General features: G+C 48.4%; 1 protein-coding gene and 2 long non-coding RNA genes across 11 annotated transcripts in view; 2 read left to right on the forward strand and 1 right to left on the reverse strand.

Annotated features, from left to right (window-relative positions):
* Nucleotides 1-18: 18 nt before the first annotated feature.
* On the forward strand, nt 19-14344 carry LOC138685751 (uncharacterized). 2 transcript variants are annotated; one of them, XR_011325181.1, is made up of 5 exons: nt 19-146; nt 8159-8828; nt 10660-10853; nt 11632-11674; nt 11987-14344. It is a non-coding gene; the product is annotated as an uncharacterized lncRNA (long non-coding RNA). The 2 variants fall into 2 exon arrangements; XR_011325180.1 differs by having other exon boundaries at nt 11632-14344.
* On the reverse strand, nt 7419-16918 carry LOC138685752 (uncharacterized). The gene is made up of 2 exons (XR_011325182.1): nt 15980-16918; nt 7419-11136 (listed from the first exon to the last, which is right to left on the reverse strand). It is a non-coding gene; the product is annotated as an uncharacterized lncRNA (long non-coding RNA).
* Nucleotides 16919-17074: 156 nt separating this feature from the next.
* Nucleotides 17075-20497, forward strand: part of FAM131B (family with sequence similarity 131 member B) — a 32719-nt gene continuing 29296 nt past the window's right edge. For all 8 annotated transcript variants that reach the window (XR_011325186.1, XR_011325184.1, XR_011325187.1 and 5 more), the window contains exon 1: nt 17075-17553. Coding sequence is in view for 1 of the 8 variants with exons in the window: in XM_069786049.1 (XP_069642150.1) it covers nt 17526-17553 (28 nt within the window). In the remaining 7 variants the exon portion in view is untranslated. The remainder of the gene's footprint in view (nt 17554-20497) is intronic.

A 20497-nucleotide genomic window follows, 5' to 3' on the forward strand; every position in this document is an offset into this window, starting at 1 on the left:
GAGCTGCTGAGCCCAAAGGCTTCCTACCAAGTCGCGGAATAAAAAAAAAAAAAAAAAAAGCCTCGCCCAGGCAAAGTTGTTTGACCATAAAAGGAGAGAGGCTGCGCGAACAGCTGAGCTCACTCGCTGGGGAATGTGGCAATGAGGTAAGGGCCGGGGGCGGAGGGGGGGAAGGCGGGCAGCGGCGGGGGACGGGGCTTGCTGGGGCAGCGGCGGGAGCCCCGGGCGGGCCCCGTCCGTGTGAGAGAGCGAGCCCCTCCGGGGACGGGGAGGGGGGTATTTCTCTGCCTGCCGTCACGAAGAAGAACCGTTTGTTGGGGTTTTCCCGCCGCCTCACCGCGGCCCCTCAGGCCGGGCCCACCCCGGGCCGGGCCCGCCGCCTTTCCCCCCTCAGAGAGGCCTGCTCCTCCCGCCTTCCCCGACTCAGAGCTGCCCCCGGCCCCCGATTCCGCTTCCAGTCGCTGAGGGGGATTTTGGGAAAGAAATGGTGAGTCAGGGCGAGTGCTGGCTTCTTCCTCGCACGAAGCAGCTGCCGCAGCATCTGACTGGCGCTCCCCCAGCCCTCCAGAAATTAAAGCAAACATCAGATGACTCCGCCACGCAGAAAAGCGACTTGTCCTCCTTGTACGGGCTGCAAGGCCAACACTAAACCGTTTTATGTCAAGCACCAGACACTTGAATCGCTTTGTTGGGTTGCCTGTGCTGCGCATCAGTTTTGTTTTTATTCCCATGCTGGCTGGGCGTTCAGCCCTGCTCTAGACCGGGACGGCCTGACCCAGCACAACAGAGCGTGTCATTTTCAACCCCTGTCTTGTCTTCTTCTCCTTGCTTCTGAGCCTCTCGTGGGGGAGGGATACCAATAAAGACAGAATTCCCGTGCTTTGCGCAATCGTTGTACTTTGGAATTTGTCCTTAATATTGGGGTTCAGCCCCCCTACTGTTGCAAACTCCTTGGAGAGTTACTGTATTTGGTAATGCTCAAGAGATACGGGGCTTGTCTGCTCCTAAGACTTACCTATCAACATAGGTACCTTTCACTACTGGTAATTTGCTTGTAGGTGGTGAATAAGCCACAAACCACACCAGTTAGGCTCCCAGTGTGCGCTACTGCAAAACGTTCATATTTGAGAGCTCTGCAAAGAGGTTCATCAAGGCTTAAGAAGTCCAGTGTAAACAAATCTTTAATTTTACAAGCAAGGTTTGCACAAAGAGATAATATCTTTTATTTAACCAGCCGATACAGTTGGAAAAATTGGGCCCTCTGTGAGGTTTTTTGGTTTTGCATACCATATGAAAATGTCACCCATAGCAATGCATAGCACTGAGCATCTCACTCCTTACATAGCTGCAACCATTGAACTATTGATCTATAGCTGTGAATTGCTTAGGGATATATAGCTTTTGTATGGGTGCTAAATAATCCTGAAGTTACTGCTGCTTTTGTAGGCATGGCATCAGCCCTGTTACCTCTACTGATTCATGCACAAAGTAATTATACAGGATAAGGAAGATAACTCTGTGCTGGGTCTTCTAACACTGTCACTTTGCCAGTGCAGACAATCTTATTCCTTCTTCTTCAGGTAAAGATGTTAGTGCAGAGCTAAAAAGATTTCACTGTGGAATCGCTAACCGAATTCTGGAACGTGACAGCGGCACCTTACACCATCAGCCTGACCTCGGAGTACTCTGCCACTGTTCCCTGGGCTAGCTCTGACTCCAGAGAAAACAAAGAATGTCTCAGACCGAGATTAAAAAAGTGCTGAGAGAATAGGAAAAAAACCCTGCATTCTCATACTTTCTGGTCACATCCCCATAAATCCAGATGCTTGCATGTTTGATTATCTCATCAATGTGGTGATGTTAAAAGCTCATGAAGGCAGATCAAGCAAAGTGAGAATAAGAAAAAGAAAAGGGCAGACCCTCTTAGACATTTTGTATTAACTCCTCACTATGAGGAAACAGATATGATACAGAGAAGTGTTTAGCAGGTAGGATGTGAAAGCTAGAATTCTCAAATCAGAATACATCAGAATACACGGGGGGAAACTTTAATCTGATTTCATGCTTGTCATACAGTGGATTTAAAGTTTGTGCTTTTGTAATCGGAAATGAAGATGAACCAACTTCCCTATGTTAGTTCTGATTCCTCTGGAAAGAAAGTAACAATCTCCTTATGGTAGCAAGCTTCCTTCATGCAATTCTTTGCTTGGAAGAGTAGATGCTTTTCTGCTGCAAACTGAAATTAGTGCCTTGAGATGCACACAGCTGTAGTCAGTCTCATCAGTTGAAGTAAAATATTAGTCCTGAATAGGCATTTAGCTATCTGGGTACAGAAGACGGATCAGCAGGTATACTCAGCTTGTTGTGCCAGACCTTGTCATTTCTGGAATTAGCAGCAGTCCTCTGCATAAATCACTTTGGCTGTGCCATGCCGTGGTGTTCTGGAGTACATTCTGGTGTGAATGCCACTCTGCACCATGGGTGAGATGACAGCCCACTACAAAGCAGATGTTGGAGGGATTTAGAACATGCAGTTCTAGCTGGGCACTTCTTTGACATGAGTGACAGGAAGCAAGTCCCAGTACTGGCCGTCAAATCAAAGCTTAGAAATTCTTACGAGTTGAAGGAACCCACCTCAGAAAGACTACGTTTTCATGGAGACAGACATAAAGAATCTTCCCTGGTAGTTCAGCAGTGTAATGCAATGAATAAATAAAGAATAATGCCATGCAGAAGTGATGTGGCAAATTCATGCACTGCACTGAGACTCATCTGGGTATGCCAGGAGTGGTTAGGTGCCTATAAAATGAAAATAAAAATAGATGTAAGAGAAGAAAAAAATAAGTCCTTGAATGCAAAAGGAAGGATTATTTGCAAGAACACTAACAGGGAATTAAACTTGTTGGGCAGAAAAATCTTACCTAGATTCAAGAGGGTTCAGGCAGCTGCAGATGGGAATCTTTGTGTTAACAATAGGTTTAAGGTCAGAGGAAAGCAATCTGGATGCTGGACAGGATGCTTTAGTTGTGGTAATAATGTAAAATGTCTGCATCTGTCTAATTTTCATTGATATTAACAGATCAGTTGGTGCCATTTTATCTCAGCGTGAGTTAGTTAATAATTAGTGATGCCACATAGGAGTCCATGTTTTTCCTAGCCAATGCAAAGTTCTGACTCATATCTGTGTTGCGTCTCTGATTCTTCCTTAGTCCTATAATTTAGGTTTAGTCTAACCACATTTTATTGATTAATGCTAAGCTGCTACTCATAAGCTTTCCCTGTGCTGTATTAAATGCTATGTCTGGGCCTACTGGAAGACTTGGGAATATATAGTGGGTCCACTTTGGTCCCCAAGGCCAAGAGGTACAGACGAGGTTAGGCCCACACTGTCTAGGGCAGGGCCACTTGCAGCAAATTGTCTGCATCCATATGGACCAACGGATGTAATGCGCCCTGACAAGAGCTCTCCTAGGATCTGGTGTGCTCCTTACTCCCTCCCTCATGCAGGGTGCTCTCCATGGGAAAGGTGACATTGGGCATAGATTGACACCTGCCACAGCTACTGCTCCCACTCTTTGTGGAGGCCGTGATGTATGCAGAGCTGTCTTTCTCCTGACCGTGTGGCAGTTTCAAGCTGGAGTGCCTCGGCCCCACTGTGGGATGCGTGTCGACAGCTGGGTGCCAAACGCGGAGAGCTGCACTGAGGATGGCAGAGCCTCCAGTCCTCATGAGCCGAGTCATCCTCCTGCATCTGTGAAGCTGGCACGCAGTCAGGAATGCTGTTTGCAAAGGTCATGAATTCTCCTGGAGAAGGCCCTGAACAACCAGCTACCCAGGACAGACAACTAGTCTCTCTCTGCTGCTTCCCTTCAAAACTGAGTCTGCTGTGCAAAGCACACTTGGGAAGTGTCCCCACCCGAGCAGGGGAGCTGTTTAGCAGCTACAGAGAGCCTCTGTGATCTCTGGAAAGCGTCACTGCAGGTCTTCAAATCCCACTGCAAGACTATTGCGTGGTACACACAACGTATGTACGTACTTCAAAAGGCCATTCTAGCCATACGCATACAATTAGATTACCCTGACTAGAACACTAGAATAGGCCATAAGCTGTGAACAAAAAACCCTTGCTGTGCCAGGAAACACTTTTTAGTGAGACAAATCAGCTGTATACGAATAAGAGGGAGCTAAGCATCCCTGTGGTATGACCTGGGTCATGCCAGCTTGTGACATGCCATCAGCGTGGCCAGGCAGCCAGGGGAGCAGGGCTCTGGGGTGGTGTCTGTCCAGGGGAGAAGCTCCATTTCCAGCAGGGCTGGCAGGTCTTTCCTAGGCAGAGCCATGGCAGGGGCTCCTGGGCAGGAGACGCAGCTCCCAGATGAGTTACCGCTGCTGTTTTCCTTGTCTCCTGCCACGAAGATTTCCAGCTGGGCTGCTGCCTCCGTCCGCTTCTTGGCGGGGTGACGGGCCTGCAGCTCCACGGCTCCTGGGGCTGGCTCACCGGCAGGATTCCTCCCCCTCACACTGCTCTCCCACACCTCCCGCTCCGTGCTGCCGGGCTCTGTGCCTGAGGGACGAGGGAAGCAAGCAGGCAGGCCCAGCGGGTATCTCTTCCCCCAGGTGGAGTACAAGTTGTTCTGCAACTCTGGAAAACCGCAAGCAGCCAGCCAAGGCCTGGAGAAGGCAGTGGGGTGCAGCTGAAGCAGGGATGGGTGACTGGGGCATGCCCGTGTGTGCGGCCGAGTATGGATGGCGGCCAGAGCCCATTCTGCTTGGACAGCAGCCACTTCTGCGTTCCGAGGTACCCCGGCCATTTCCTCAAACCCACCCCTTGCCACCAGCAAGACAAGCGGTGACGTACTTGGCGGTTCTGTGGCAAATATTGCTTGTCAGAGCTGACTGTCACAGCAACAGATCTGTCAGCCTGCTAATTAAAGAGTTCCTGTGTGTGGTGCAAGCCTCTTTCCACCCCCGAGTGCCATGCTCTCATGGTAGAAGTCTCCTTTTTTCACTTCGTTATGTAGTCTTGTAAGCACGGCACAAACAAGCCATGCTCCTTCCTGCAAATGAGTGTAATCAAATAGATATACGTACTCAACAGAGCTGGCTGCACACCTTGTTGCATCCTGGGGGATTTTGACAAAAAGTTCCAGGAATAATTTCAGTGTGTGTGTATGTGTTGGGGGGAGGATGTCATGTCCTTGGAAAAGGGTTCTTCCCCCACATCCTCCTGAGGCACATCCTCCTGACTCCTGAGGCAAAAGCAGGTTCTCAACTCCCTTGGTCTCATAGCGAGCCTCCTCCTATGTCATATAATAGGAGAAGTTCTGTGGTGGCTTCCCAGAGAAGCATGCGGTGCAGCTGCTCAGTACTGGAGGGACAGAGATGCTGAGCTACAGTCTCAGTAACGTTAACCTAAGACAGGATCCTGGTCACTCCAGTCCCCATGTGGCCCCTTTCTATCCCAGTGCTATTATTTTCTTGCATAAGAAGTGAGATAGCCAGAAAAGCAGGGATGGGCTTTGGAGATTGCTAATTCTCTATTTCGTAGTGTGCCTACAAAGATGTGCCATGCATATGCCAGGGCACGTTGGACTTGTGAGTCCATTAGGAATAAGAAGATTGTTCTGGTCAGGAAGAATGAAGCCTGGTGTAGTCAACACCTGCATTATCTATAGGGTGTGGATCTTGAAGCAAACTAACCTCTCTTTTGCGCCTCACAAAACCAAATAATTGGTTAACTCCAGCCTGGAGTCCTGGCAAAACCTAGTGTGTACACAGTGTAGATGATCAAGGAACGAAGGCCCTGGAGCAGAGCAACAAACAAACCAAACAGACAATATAGGCACATGGTCCAAGAGTCTGCTTGCAAAACAATATTAGGGAAATGTTATCTACAAACTGCACGGTGAAACACAATTTGACTACAGCTTTAAGAGGTGCAGCCCCTCAAGCCCTTGCTTTCCAAAAGCAAGAGGTGCGGAGCTATATGAAGTTTTCTGCAGTTGCCAGGTTTAGTACATGTGGCTACTAGTATGTTTGCTAGTGAATTTACTGCCAGTATGAATCAGAGGATGACTACAGACCAGACAAAAATCTTTGACTGTTTCATGGGGTTGTCACGATAATTAGCAGGGCCTTGCAGTGGAGGCACTGTCCTTTCAGTGGCAGCTTGGAGTCTGTGGCAAGTGACAACTTACGGGAGAGAGCTCATGTTCAAGCAGAGTATGATCTTCAGTAGGTTGAAAATATAAGGGTGTGACAGGCCTTACTGAAGATTTGTGCTAAGTTCATTCTGTATCTAGCAAAGCGATCAAGCACTGTATGAAAGCCAGACTGTGGTGGGTAGGGTAGTAGCACTTAGAGGCCACCATTGCCAGCACCATTGTAGCTAGTCTAAGTGATACTGAGAGATCAGTAGCCACAGCTACTGTTCAAAATGCAGGAGAGGTCCTCAAAAAGTGTTCCATCTCGTATTACCAAGTCATTGACAATTTGCACATTGGGTTCTCCAGAGGTATGCTGGGATGACAGAGGCATAGCCTAATTTCTGGATCTGCTGACTACCACCACTTTACACCAATGCAAAGGGCTTTTCCCCTCTTAACTGTGGGCCATCCCTGCCTGTCAGTAGTAGATGCTTGTGCAAGGGCTCGAGACATACCATTAAAGAACTCAGCTGTGGATGCACATCTCTGGAGATGCATTTCCTTCAACCAAGGCACTCTCCAGTTGCCTTGATGAAGGTCAACATGATGACTGTGTCTCCTAGGTACTTGGCAGACCTCCTGATGCTTTGCTTTAGTGGCTTGTGAAAAAAGTTACTTGGAACTTTTAACCTTATCCAAAACACTTCAGTTTTCATGTAAACAACTTTAGGTATGCATTTGGCCAGTTGAAATCTACACGAAGGTCATCTGTGTTCAGGCTTCATATGGAAATATACTTCTTCCCTGGGATTCTTGAGTGCCAGGTGATGTCTGTGACAGTGCTGGCTAAAAGTTGGGCACAGCAGGTAGTGAAGGGTGCCTGGAAACTAAGCCAGCAGAATCTCATCAGGCTGCTAATGAAAACAGCGTGGGTCAAGTTATGAGGAAAGCCTTATCAAACCGTCTTCTGCAGAATGACTGATGGTTTCAGAGACAGTGTTAGACTCGCTGCTGCCAAGAGAAATAAATGGGATATTTACAAAGCTGTTTCTCTGGATCAGTGTTGCTTTTCCTGGCCCTCCCACCAACAGCTTTCTTCCCAACACCTTGGTACACAGTGCTCAATGTCGTGAAAAGAATTGCTGGGTCCTACCAGCAATAATCCTTTTGCTTCCTGCTTATTTGGCCTTTACAGCCATGGTCTCCAAAACTGTGTCCTCCCAAGGTGGTCATCAAGCCCCTATTTTAAAAAAAAGAGATTTGATAAAAAAGAAAGGATACATTTGCATTGAAAACATGTTTTTGAAGTAAAACAGAAAATACTGTGGATTTGTGCAAGGGTGTGGTAAATTTGAAACAGTAGAAGAGCCACTTGTTATATCCAAACAATGTATAGGCGAGCAGTGCAAGATGACATAACCACAGCAACCGCCAACGTAACACCCTGAAAGGGAAAGAGCCTTCTTAGTCAGTTCCAGTTGTCCACTTGCTTTGGGACATACCGGACAGCCTGCATTTCTCCAATGCAGTAAAATGGCTCAGTTTTTCTCCTGATCCAAGAAAGTGGAAATTGGCATAGAGGTCCAAATTTGAACGTACATATGGGATACTGTCTGTATCCATTCCCTCCTAAGTTTCAAAAGGAGGCATTCCACAGGGGCTAGACTACACACTGCAAACGAGTCTTCTTGAGGAACGGGACAGAGAAGGGTAGAGGGTATGGTTCAGTACCGAGAGGAATGCTTTGAAGAATATGGATGAAGGTCTGGTCTGGTTGATGCTGTTCATTGCCTCTGACTCCTCAGACTTGGTGTCACTGCAGACAGGTATCAGCCATTCAGTGCCAAAAGCCTAAATTTAACTTAATGACCTTAGCTTGCTGTCAAGATTAGAGGGACACTAAACTGTAGACTCTTTTTGACTCTTCCATGTTCCATATTCTCAGGCTCCTGGCTTGGTTTTGAGACTGGAATGACTCTCTCATTAGACTCAGAATTCATTTTGTCTTTCAGCCTACACTGATGAGAAGCCCGCAGTATGCTGCATCCTTACCAGATTACACCAGAGTCCTAGAGTCTCCATTTGTGTTAGCTTTCGAGTCAAAAATTGTTCTTCTCCAAATCCCTGCACCTCCAAGCAAGGAATGGAATTTCAAGTTACATAGTTGCTGCCTGAAGAATTCCACTCGCCTAAACATAGCAATCATTTATTTGTTTTGAGGGACCGTGAGACCAGAACTCTTCCCATCTACAATTTTCAACTCCTTCTCCCAGCTGACAGTAAACTGAGGAAGAAGTAGTAAATGTGAAAGTATGATAAATGTTCTCTTACCTACCGCAGATTAAAACCAACTTTGGGGAGATAAAAAGGAAGAGCAGCCTTCTGTGAGAGCAGAGAAAATCTAAGAACCCCCAAAATGCAGAAGACATGCTCTTGCATTAACTGCACCTTGTGTTTTAGGGCCTTACTGTGTAAGAATGCGCATACTACACATGAACGGACCTATTACACATGAGACTGTGAGAAGCGGTAAACTTTTTGAAACATCGTGATGGCTGGTGATAGTACTATACTGTGAAAAAAAACATATATTGACTCAGTGTATATCTTGATTCCCTTTGAAGTTGCTTTTCTGTCAAAAACATGGACAGAACAGGGTAGGCTGAAGATTAAAGATTCTGGGTAAGGACAAGCCACTACCCTTCAGGTCGGACAGGGCTTTGAGCAATCTGCTCTAGTGAAAGATGTCCCTGCTCATGGCAGGGGGGTGTTAGACTGGGTCATCTTTAAAGGTCCCTTCCAACCCAAACAAATCTATGAAAAAGTACTTGCAGGCATTAAAACCACTAGTGATTAATGGCAGGGGTACCCAACTGCAGTTGTTGGCCAGTCACAAACTCAACCAGGTTTAAGAAAAACCAGCACAACTGTCTGCCAGCAGTGCTAAACAAGGCCCTCCTCAGCACCGTGACAGGGATACTAGTTGCTGGACATAACGCTGCCCAGACTGGTGGCTGTTGTCTCTCCTGTACTTTCCTGTAGCTGGATGTCAGGGCCTTTGCCTTAGCCCAGTCCCAATACATATGCCTCCATATACCATGCGGTGCAACAATAAACATTATTATTCTGGGAGTTTCTAGTGGCCATCTCTTGAATTGCATTGGTGCCACAAACCCCAGAAGTCAGGGGATTTCTTTCAAGGATCAGCTATGATCACAACAGGTTTGAGGACAGGATCCTCTTCTTTCCTGGCCTGCTTCTGGTAGGGGATGCCTCCTAGCCAGAAGCACGTGGGTACCATCAGGATGTCAAGGGTTGCAAGACAGTAAGAAGAAAAGGTAGCGAGGCAGCCTCTTCTGAGATCCTGTTCCTCAAATTTCAGTAGAGAACACAGAAAGAAGCAAGGCTCAAATGTGCTTATTAAGGCAGTTGTCAGCAGGTGAAAACATTTGACCTCAGAAGACTTGTAAACACAGATGGGAACAGAAAGGTCACCTCCAAATAAGCACAGAGGCAAGCATTCTGGATCCCACCATATTCCTTATGGAGTGCAGCAGAGCAGGTAGATGTATTCACATCCTCCAGAAACAGCAGCAGGCCTGACGCGATTCCAAAAATAGTTTGAGTCAATGTTGATTTGCCAGAGCCTACTCACAGCAGCTGTGTACTCTACATTATATGGCAGAGGGTACTTTCTGGAGATTTTTTTAAATATGAGGGCCATTCTGTCAGTGCATGAGTGAACAGTTTAAGTCGGTATTTTGCTTCTGGGTACATTATACTATCATTATTCCAGACATAAGAATTCAGCAGTGAGGACAAACTCACTATCTTTTTAAATAAGAAGTACTTTCTTTGTTCAGACTTGATTTTAAGGTTTTGGGTATTTTCATATGTTTTTGTTAAGACTTGTATAACTCCAAAACCACACTGCAGAAAAAAACCCTTATTTTTTAAAAGACTATCTACAGTTTCTATGAGCTTCTAGTTCCCCCATCTCCAATATATCAAAGGGAGAGAGTGAGGAGATGACAACTGATATTTTGTAAGGCTAAAAATATTGTGCTTTTTACATAACACTGGGAATTTAAAAAGCACATTAACTGCTTGCAGATTATTTTTAAAAATGCAGTTTGAGCAACACCACTAGTATAGATTCAGCTGACATTTAGGAGAAGTAGCTGCTGTATGTTTCACTGTTTGGAAACAAGATATTCAGTAGAGAATAAGTAAATGTTTTAAAAAAGGCAAAATAAAACTCAGACTGCACCAGAAGATGTCTGCACCCTACTACACACCTCACATTTATGTCATTGGTGGTGTGCGTTTTCCTAGTGCATACCACATACCCTTTTTGACCCTCCAAAGCCACCTCCTCAGACCTCCCCTTGTGACACTACCTACCTGATGGGGAGGAACCTGCGCACTCTCGGTGTGACTGCCAGAGATTCACCATGTTCCCTTTCTCTTACATTCCTGGAATTTCCTTTCTTTTTTCCGCCTCATTTGTTAGCATCTGCTGAGCCCTTACTGGCAGGGAGGGAGTGGGAAACACTCCCTTACCTGTGAACTCACTCATCTTCCCATTTCATGTGCCACTGGAAAAGCCCAAAGCTACAGCAGAAGAACCTGGAATTTCAGAGCATGGCCCAGCCTACCTCCAGTCTCATTCCACGTGAGCAGGCATTTAGCTGGTTCAGACGCAAGGTAAGGACACATGAGGATGCAGAACAGATTTATGAAAGGTACTCGCCAGAATGGTGTTGCTGAGTGGGTGAAGTTTGTGACAGATGAAGCAGGCTAGACTTGCTAATTCTTTGGTACTGAGCTGCAGTTCCAGAGAGTGCCAGTTCTGCATGCTCAAATGGAAGGTGATGTATGATCACATGCAGTAGGTCAGTGTGCTACAAAGGCATTGGTGAAATGCTAACAGAACAAACCGCACCACCACAGTTCAGATGGTAAATTCCTTTTCTGTCTTCTGTAAAGTCTAGAAATAGGAAGTGTATGAAAGATGAGATCTTACTTAATATATATAGAACAGAACATGATACTTCTGCATGACTCTGGAGAAAAATCAAACATGGATGAAGATGCTGAGCGAGTATTATTTTTTAAAAAAATTCTTCCTGCATTGAAATGAGTGTGTTTTTAAGGTATCTGGCTAACATCAAAGTATTTCATTCCTCTGAGTAAGACTGTCCTTAATTTGGGACACTCTGTCAATGTTCAGGTTCCAATAGATGATGCCAGGACATCCAAAGCTTGTGTCTCTACTTTGGCAGCATAGGTCAATTTGAGAACTCACCATGCAGGGGAAGAGGAAAAATAATGTTTTGGTGCTCACCATTACCTCTTTTCAGCAATATGGGACAAAATGCGTAGGAGGATTTTTTGATAAATACACTACTGAGGGCGTGGGTTGATTAGTTCTGTCTCAGCACTGAACTAATATCCTCTCATAAAGTTTTTTTATGACCTCTAGGTGCAGGCAGAACAAGATCACATTTGCTCGGATGTGAGTGTAGGTAAGCACACCTACACTTCTATCACAACATGTAACAAATGCAAACATACCTTACGTCGATACCTCCACCTATTGTCCCTTCTAATCTTCAGTTGATTCACACAGCCTCAAACATTTTCCCAGCTTGAAAGGACCCAGCCTTCCACTTATGTCAGATAAATTATACCACTTTCAGGATGTGAACTACATTGGCACTCCTTTTTTTTCATTCTTTGAACCTCATAAAAAGTCTTTCTGTTTGTCCCCTGCACCGAAGGAGCTCTGAACAAGAACGAACTGTATGAGTCATTTTGCTATCTCATTTCCTTTTCAGTCCACATGAAAATCCTATCAGTAGCTAATACAGCTTGATGTAGAATTAACTCATGTGGCATCTACTCCATTACTTCTATGAAGCAATTACAGCGATCTCTGCCAGAAGGAGCATTTACTGGGGAATCCATACTGCCAGTGGCAGGAGGCCAGCAGAGGAGCATATTGGAGCAACAGTCCCTGGAGGATGATTCCTGCCTCTATAGATCTGATACAGATACTATTTTTGTAAACAGCTCCTACTCGTGAACTTCACAGGCCTCTATATATTTTCCACAGCTGAAGACACATCTTGCAAAGAAGCATGTAGGAAGTTTCTCCGTGTCTTTCTGTGATAGTGGTTGGTCAGGCCACAGGGTTTTAAAAAAGGATTTTAAAAAGGATCAGGGAAGGAGAAGGTGGTGAACAATCGTTTTTCAGAGCCTTTTCATGGGAGGATAGACATGGTTGCCAACGAGACCTCTGGGGCCAGGAACTGATGTTAGGATGAATGATAGACGGAAGACATTTTAAATTATTTGGAGGTTGGCAATGTTTACTTGAAAGTGGAACATTAGGTGGCAAGATTTTTATTGGTAATTTTTTTCATTTTAACTGGTTTAAATGGCAGCTATGGGAGATAGCAGGGGCAGATTACCTACTGTGATATAATCTGCATCTCTGATAATTAATTGATGAAAAGAATAAATTTACTCAGCAGGTAAGACAGTGACAATAGCTCTGTATTTTATAAGCAGTATTTCTTAGGAAGAAGCTGTTCCAGTATTTATAATTTATAAGATCTTTATATTTATATAAAGCTATAGGGAACATCTGGAAAAATAGGTTTAATAGATGCATCGATGGCTTATAGAAAAGATAAACAATGCTGAACAGGCATCTCTTAAAAAAACCAAACAAACAGCTAACAATTTACGGCATAAGCATGTCTTCAGGCTTACGACAGAGGTGCCTCAGTGTGGATTTGGAACAAGTTGTTAAAAACCAGTGCTTGTTCTGAAAGTGCTTTGCTCTGTGCTGTTACCAGCCCCTCTGTCGGGCACGAGGTCACTACCTTTAGCTTTGCTGGAAGTTATGTTTTCCTCCCCCCCCCCGCCCCCCAATCCCTGCTCAGACTTAGAATGACCACTCTGCCTGTGCGCAGGGGGTGGGGGGAAGAGACTGCTGCAGGCATGGATCCTTCTCTGTTCCCAGCTCACCGTGGCAATCAACCCCCAAACCAGGTAGTTCTCACCTAGGAGCACACGCTTAATGAGTTGATTATGGCATCTCAGTCAATTTCTCTGTTGCATTCACGGCAAAGGTGCAGGAGTGGGGAGAGAAAGAGGTGAAGGGAGCTTTATGTTGCCCTTCCACCAGCAGCATCCTTGACCTAGTTCGGGCAGCCCTGAAGCTCTGCTCTGCAAACCAACGTTCCTACCGGCAGTGACCTACAGCCCATGACAGCTCAAACACAGCCACATTCTTCCTTCTCTTGCCCAGCATGCCTCTCACAACAGGGGCTGTGGAGGGGGAGGACTACAGCTCTACAATAAGCAAAGGGGCACATAATTTCGCCCATCATACAAATAATTTAGGAGGTTGCAAGTGGCTGTTTCCTACTGCTCCTTCCTTCTGAGATAGCCAGCTATGTAAAGCATCTATCCATGTTTCTCTCTCTAGATACTTAAATGTCTCCATCTCCTGACCCTGTATGAACACTTACAAAGATCTTTCAGACCAGCATTTAAATCAGCACTTACAAAACCTATTTTGTACACAATTTCCTACATGAAATTAGAGCCTCACTGTTTAAGAAAGGACCTGCGATGCTTAGAGAAAATATTCAGAGCCTGTCAGAAAGTGTGTTTCAAAGAAAACAAAACAGTTTATGTTTCGTCATTTACTTCCTGTTCCTTGCAGCAGCGGTGGGAATACTGTTGCTCAGGAAAAGCAAGGACAAAAACTCTGGGGGACAGCTAGATTTATGCTCTGTTTCAGTCCCTTGTTTAAAGATTCAGTCCTGTCACTTCCCTCCTACATGATAGTTCTCATGAAATCATATTCTCATGAAATCATATATTTCTTCAGAATGTAAAATACCTACTGTTTTCTTATGCTACTATATGATAAATGTATTTTAACCAAATTTAGGAAGTAGAAGGTAGGTATTGGCTTATTAAAAACTAGAAACTGTTCACTGATGATGAGCTCCCTATTGCATGGAACGTACTGTAGCAAAGAGCCAAGCGACTGCGTCAAAACTGATAGCTGATAGTCTAATGAAGTCTTCCCAACTTCTAATGAGAATGAAATTCACTTTAAATATGGAGATTTATGTACACAAGGTCCATAATGAATAAATGTATGAGTAAGAACCAAAAAATGGTGAAGAGTCTATCCTTTGATTAAATCGACTATGTTAAAAATGGCAGACAAAGCATGGCTGTACGTGCCAAGACAGGTAGTGCTTCCAGCAGCTAAGTGATCTTGATTCCAAATAAAAAAAGGAGCGAGCTTGTGGCATCAGGACATGGGAGACACCCATGAGACGGGCCAATGGTTCTGTGGAGTGAATGAATGGACACTTGGGTATAACCCTCCTCTTTTCCAGTTCTCTTTCTCGGCTGTGCATGCCCGACGCTTGCCTTGCGGCAGCATGGGTGCTTGCCAGATCCCTGTGTAAACTACCACCTCACTAAAGCAGCAGAAGACAAACCCATCAAGAACTGGAAAGCTGCTTTTCAGGCAGGGTAAGTGCTAGGACTTGCTCACCTGTCTGTGGAATCACACCCTGAGGCAGAAGTCGGAGCAGAGCGATGTAGGTGATACTGTAGCTTAATGAAAGTCAAATGTGCGCTTGCTAGGACCTGGGGTATGACTTTGAGCTTGAGACAAAGTGATAGACAAGCTAAAGCATCACGCAGGGGGAATAAAGTAATAAGAGTCAATGATGTGACCTACCTGCAATCTTCACTGGAAAGGAACCCACAGCAGAGATCACTCGCAGTGCAGAAAGGAAGTTCACAGAGGCACAGATTTAGACTGGGTGGGTGGGTGAGGGGGAGAAGGGGATTAAAATGAAACCAGAATCTCTCTGAACAGAAGAAAAGAAATTGCCCACAGCTGTGTCAGTAATACATCTTCTCAGGCTAGGATGAGATGCAAATGCCGTTTGGTGGGCTTTGCGGTGAAACAGGTCCTGAGGACAGCTGTCCTGATCAATCTGTCTACAGAAGACTGTGGATGACAACAGTTGGCTGGGCAGCCACTAACTTACAAAACATTTATCTGAGACAGGCCTTGTCTCTTCACATACCACTCTTCCCATTCCAATTTGCTTTTGTTTCCCCTTTCCCTGCATTTAGCCCTGGAAGTCAATTCGGATCTGCTTTTCAGAGATGCCAAAACCCCTCTGGTTAACATAAAGTTCCACCAGATCTATGGCTTCCCAGCATTTTTACAACTTAGGTTTCAAGAGTACAGATACATCAGGGAAAAGATCTTCAGTGAGTCATGCAAAAAGACTAGATGAAAACCGAGAGGTTTGGAAATACATGGGGGAGGTAGAAGGAGAAGTGAAATGGGGAAAGAATTCTAGCTGTGGAAAAACTTCATCCTCAGCAGAGATCTCCTGTGCTGTACCCGGTGAGAAGTGTTACAGCACCGGAGCAGATTCTCGCTGGCCTCAGGCACCCAGACAGGAGACCCATGATCTCTTACGCTTCAGCAGGGTCACGTTCACTGTACATGGTAAATCTTCAGTACCATGAAAATGGGAAGAGATACAACAGCGGCATATATTCAGACATTGCTATCTGTTTTTTCTGCCCCTGTCCTTCCTACACAAATTTTAGTTGGTAAACTGACTTTGCGCGAGTAGACTTCCTGCTTATTGTTTTGGAGGGCCAGGCAAAATATGTTCTATGTGAAGTCTTTTTTATTTTCTAATTTTTTTTTTATTATTATTCCTTCTTTAGGCTGACTCTGTGAATGGGTAAATGAATGAACTTACCTATTCCCCATTACTGCTGTTAATCAGGGCTGGTCAGCTGTCTTAAGTGACTTCCCAGCAATGCAGACAAACCCTGAATTTTCCAGGCCCGAGGATGAGAACAAAATGGCTCGTCTGGGATCAGCAAAATTCAATTCGCTGTTCCTAGAGACTGGTGGAAGGAAGCTGGTGAGATCAGCGAGGCTTTTGGGGTGAAGGAAGCACAAAGGCACAGGGAGGAATCGCCAGCGTTTCAGAGAGCCAAGGTGGCCGGAGCAGGTCCCCCAGGACCCCGCGGTGCCGGTGCCGGTGCCGGCCCGGCGGCCCCGGAGGACGCTGCCTGTTGCTGCCGCGGTCCGGCGGCCAGGCAGAAGGGGGGGCCGCGACGGGCGCAGCCCCCCCGGCGCCTTCGCCCTCTGCAGAGATCCCCCCTCGCCGCCCTGCCCTGCCGTGCCGTGCCAGCGGGGAAGGCCTCTACGATCTTCCCCGCAGGGTGCAGCTGCCCGCTTTCACCCTTTCCGCGGGGCGACGGCGACGAGGCAGGGCAGCCCCGCTCGGTCCGGAGCCCCGCGGCAAGCCCCCGCTCCCCGCGGCTCCGGAGGGGACGGATCCCGGAGGGAGGGGACGGATCCCGGAGGGAGGGGACCGCCGCCCGCCCGCCCGCCCGCTCACAGCCCGCGGCCGGGGCCGCAGCCTCCCGCAACCTCGGCGGCTCCCGCACGTCCCCGCAGGGCTGCGGCGGGGCCGCTCCCCCGGGGGGCCAGGCTGGGCCGGACCGCCCGCCCCGGCTCCACCGGCAGCGAGAGCGAGGGAGCGGGCCGGCCCGGCCCCGGGGGAGGCGGCCGCTAGAGGGCCGCCGGTAATTGAGTCGGGTCGGCAAGTGTAGTTACCGGGAAACCGCGCCCGCCGCCGCCGCCGCCTCCTCCTCCTCCTCCTCCCGCATCCCCCGCGCCCCTCGCTGCTTCTTCTTCCGGGGACGCCTCCGCTCCCCTCGCTGCCCCCCCGCCGCTCACCTGTACCGCTGCCCGCCCCGCTCCCCCGGCGGGCGGGCGGGGCGGAGGGGCTCCGCGCCGCCTGCCCCGCCCTGCCCCGCCCCGCCCCGCCCCGCCCGCACCTGTCCGCCCGCCGCCGCCGCCGTCCCCGTCCCGGCCCGGCCCTGCCTCCCCGGTCCGCGGAGGGCGGCAGCCAATCGGCGCGGCGCTGCCGGGCCGGAGCTGTTTACCCAATCTCAGCCCGCCTCCCCGTCGGGGAGCCGCCGAGGGGGGAGCGGGCGGCGGAGCCTCGGCGGAGGCTGGGACGCGGCCGCGGCGGAGCGGAGGGGAGCGGGGCGGAACAAAGCGCGAAGGCAGATGAGGGCCCGGCCCGCGGGCTCCCCTGCCGCCCGCCTCGCCCCGGCGGGCGCTCGTACCTGACCATGACCCCGCGCCGGTCCCGGCTGGGCCGCCCCGGCGTTTCCCGCTGAAAGGGACCGGCTCCTTTCCGACCTCCCCCGCTCCCTTCCTTCCTCCCTCCTCCGCCTCCTGCGCTGCCGAGGCTGCCGCCTCTCCCCGGAGCCCCCGCCGGAGTGATGGGCTGCATCGGATCCCGCACCGTGGGTAAGGCGTTGGCGGCGCTTGCGGATGCTCGGGCGGCCGCGGCCCCCCCCGGCACGGCGGGTGGCCGGTCGCGCCTCGCAGCCCCCCTTCTCCCCCCCCCCCCCCTCCCCCGGGGCCCGTCCAGCGCCAGGAGCTACGCGCGACCCTTCCCCACCTTCCCCCTGCCCCGGCCCCCCGCGGAGCCCCGGCGGCCGGCCTAGGGGCTGGCTGCGGGGCATGCCCGGGGCCGGGGGCGGACACGTCTCCCCGTGTCACCCGTGGCGGAAGGTCGCGGCACATGTGGGTCAGTGCGGTGGCTCCGGAGAAGGGGGTGGGTGGGTGCGGGGCGTGCCGCCCGGAGCGGGATCGGGATCGGGAGCGGGATCAGGCGGCCGCCTCCTTTGCTCGGGAGCGGTTTATTGTTATCCGAGAATACGGAACGTTTGCGTGATCCGCACGTCTTCTTCTCTTCCCCCTTCCCCCTGCCTCGACTCCAATGGAGAGCAGCAGGCAAAACTGAATCCCTGCCCTCTCGCAGAGCCATTGCGAGGGGACGCGGCGGGAGGAATCGCAGCTTTCCGCTGGGCCACGCGCATTTTACAGCAGAGGATCCCAAGCCTTTAGGCTATGTAACCCAGCTCTCCCCGCCTACACACATGCGGATGCTGAGGGATCCCTCGATCCCCAAGCGCAGGTCTCGACAGGTGAAAGCAGCATCCTGTGGCACACTTTCCTCCCCGCAGGAAAATTTCTTTCTGTGCAAACCACGCGTGCAGATGTCAGTTACGTGGGGAACGTGTCATTCAAGCCACCAAAACAATCTCCGAGAGAAAAAGGCAGCTCATTTGGTAGTACGTGTCTCTCTCTCTCAAGCCTTTCCACAAAGCACACGGGTGCTGTGGCGCCTGTGGGAAAAGGAAACCTCTGGGGGCGAGGGAGTTGAACCACCTCCCCAGAGTAAATCTGAGGGACCCTGTCAAAGCCTGGTTCTGTGACGCTTCGGGGCTCGATGGGAAAGCCCTTGGTGAGCGCTTCCAGGGAACCGACTACTCCCGCAGCAGCAAACTTTAAACTACAGATGCCAGGTTCTACTTTGGGATTTAGTTCTCACATCTGGCCTATGTCTCTTACCGCTCTTTAACATCCTCATGGCCTAAAATCTCTTATGTCTTCTGTAATATCCGCATGGCAAAGATTACTGCAATGTTTCCCTTAACGTTCATCAAGCTCACCTGGATCTGCGTATCAGCTCCCTCTCCTCCCTTTCCCGTATCCTCCACGCGTACACACTGCCAAGGGCAGCATTATCCTGTTAGCCGGCAAATTACCTATACCCCTAACGTGTGGCCGAACTAGCAGCGTTAATTCTTGGTCCCTCTCCCTGCAACACTGTTCAAATAACGAACAAACACGAATCTCCTAGTATCCTGTCTCCACTCCAAAATGTGGTTAAGCTGTCGTATTTAACCACGCAGGTGTTTGTTCCTATGCATGGCAGCATTTTTGTGATGGGTGACCTGGCATCTGTGTTACAAAAAAGCCTTGCTATGGCAAATATCATTCTCATATATATATATATTTTTATATATATTTGTAAATGTCATATGGCTGTGTGGGCATAGATGAAAACATAAAAGAGCATCTATGCGTTAAAATGATGGTAGGATAATGATCATTGAAAATCCGCTTTGTCTGCAAATTGCACTCCTTAAATATAGACCTCAATGGTACAGGTATTGGACTTTCCGTACTATATCGTGACTTTTGGTTTATGCAATATATGCTCATTCTAGATGGTGAGAGCACAGTGGACATTCGGGACATGTTTATACAGTTAAGTGAGGAATTTTCCTTGACCTCATGTCGCGGAGGTGTGTGTTAAGGGGGATTGCACAACCGTGATTCTAATCTCTATGGGAGTCCGACATGAATGTAGTAATAGCGCCTGATGCCTGCTTCGTGTGAAACTTAGATGCTGTTTTGCTTCAGTAGGGGCTTCATCTGTTTCGAGTCCTAGAGGTTGGACTGGGCGAAGAGGGGATCCTTGAGCTTTACTTGGACTCCTCGACCTAAGGAGGTTTCTTCAGAACCATTCCGACTTGGCAGCCTAGATTTTTCACTCCAGCCTTCCTGGAGTTATTGGGAGGATTCTTCAGACCTGTTTTGGGAAATCAGTGCTTTTAAGTGCTAGGTCTGAGCTCTAGGATGTGGTTGGAAACTAACACCCTAGCACGAGCAGAGCTTTGTGTTCTTGCTGTATAGTGTGTCTGGTTAGATTTTTGCAGAATTCCTTCAACATACAGGCTCTGTATTGCCTTCCTGAGACCAGGCAGGTCCTACAGATTGAAGAAGGGTGGTATGGTTGTATTGGTTTTACCTTGGAATTTGCATGTAGCAGATCTTGAACTCAGAATTTGGGAGGCTTTAATTAGTGATAGAAAGCTTGTAATTAGTCACATTCAGTTTATTCACCACACAAGGGCCAGCGCAGGATTGTGCCCTGAGCTTGCTCCGGGCCTTTTTCCATTCCAGTTTTAAGCAAGCCACATGATTTCTCCATCTCCCGCAGGGACGTTTTACTATGATCTAGTTAGATGTCATAGTTTGCACATGTTTAGTGATGTGCAACTTTGCATTTTCTTCCCTAAATATGACTTTTCTGGTTATTTCTCCCTGGGGAAAAGTAATTGAGAGGGTCATAACAGAGCAGCTCCATATGCATAAAATTGAAATGGAGTCATGTAACATCTTTCAGTCTTACAGAGGACACCAGAAATCACAATGGCAATGATCAGATTAGGATTTCCTAGGGTATGAAAAAAGCTGAAAAGTGATCTTAAAAGACTAAACTGATACCCACTCACCTTTGCCACAGATGCACCTGCTCACACCTCAGTGTCACACATGTGCTTTGTGTTACGTGGCATGATAGCAATTACACAATGAGCAGTGCAGCTGGCTTCTG

Source organism: Haliaeetus albicilla, chromosome 6 (assembly GCF_947461875.1).
Source record: "Haliaeetus albicilla chromosome 6, bHalAlb1.1, whole genome shotgun sequence".
In the NCBI taxonomy this organism is placed as follows: Eukaryota; Metazoa; Chordata; class Aves; order Accipitriformes; family Accipitridae; genus Haliaeetus; species Haliaeetus albicilla.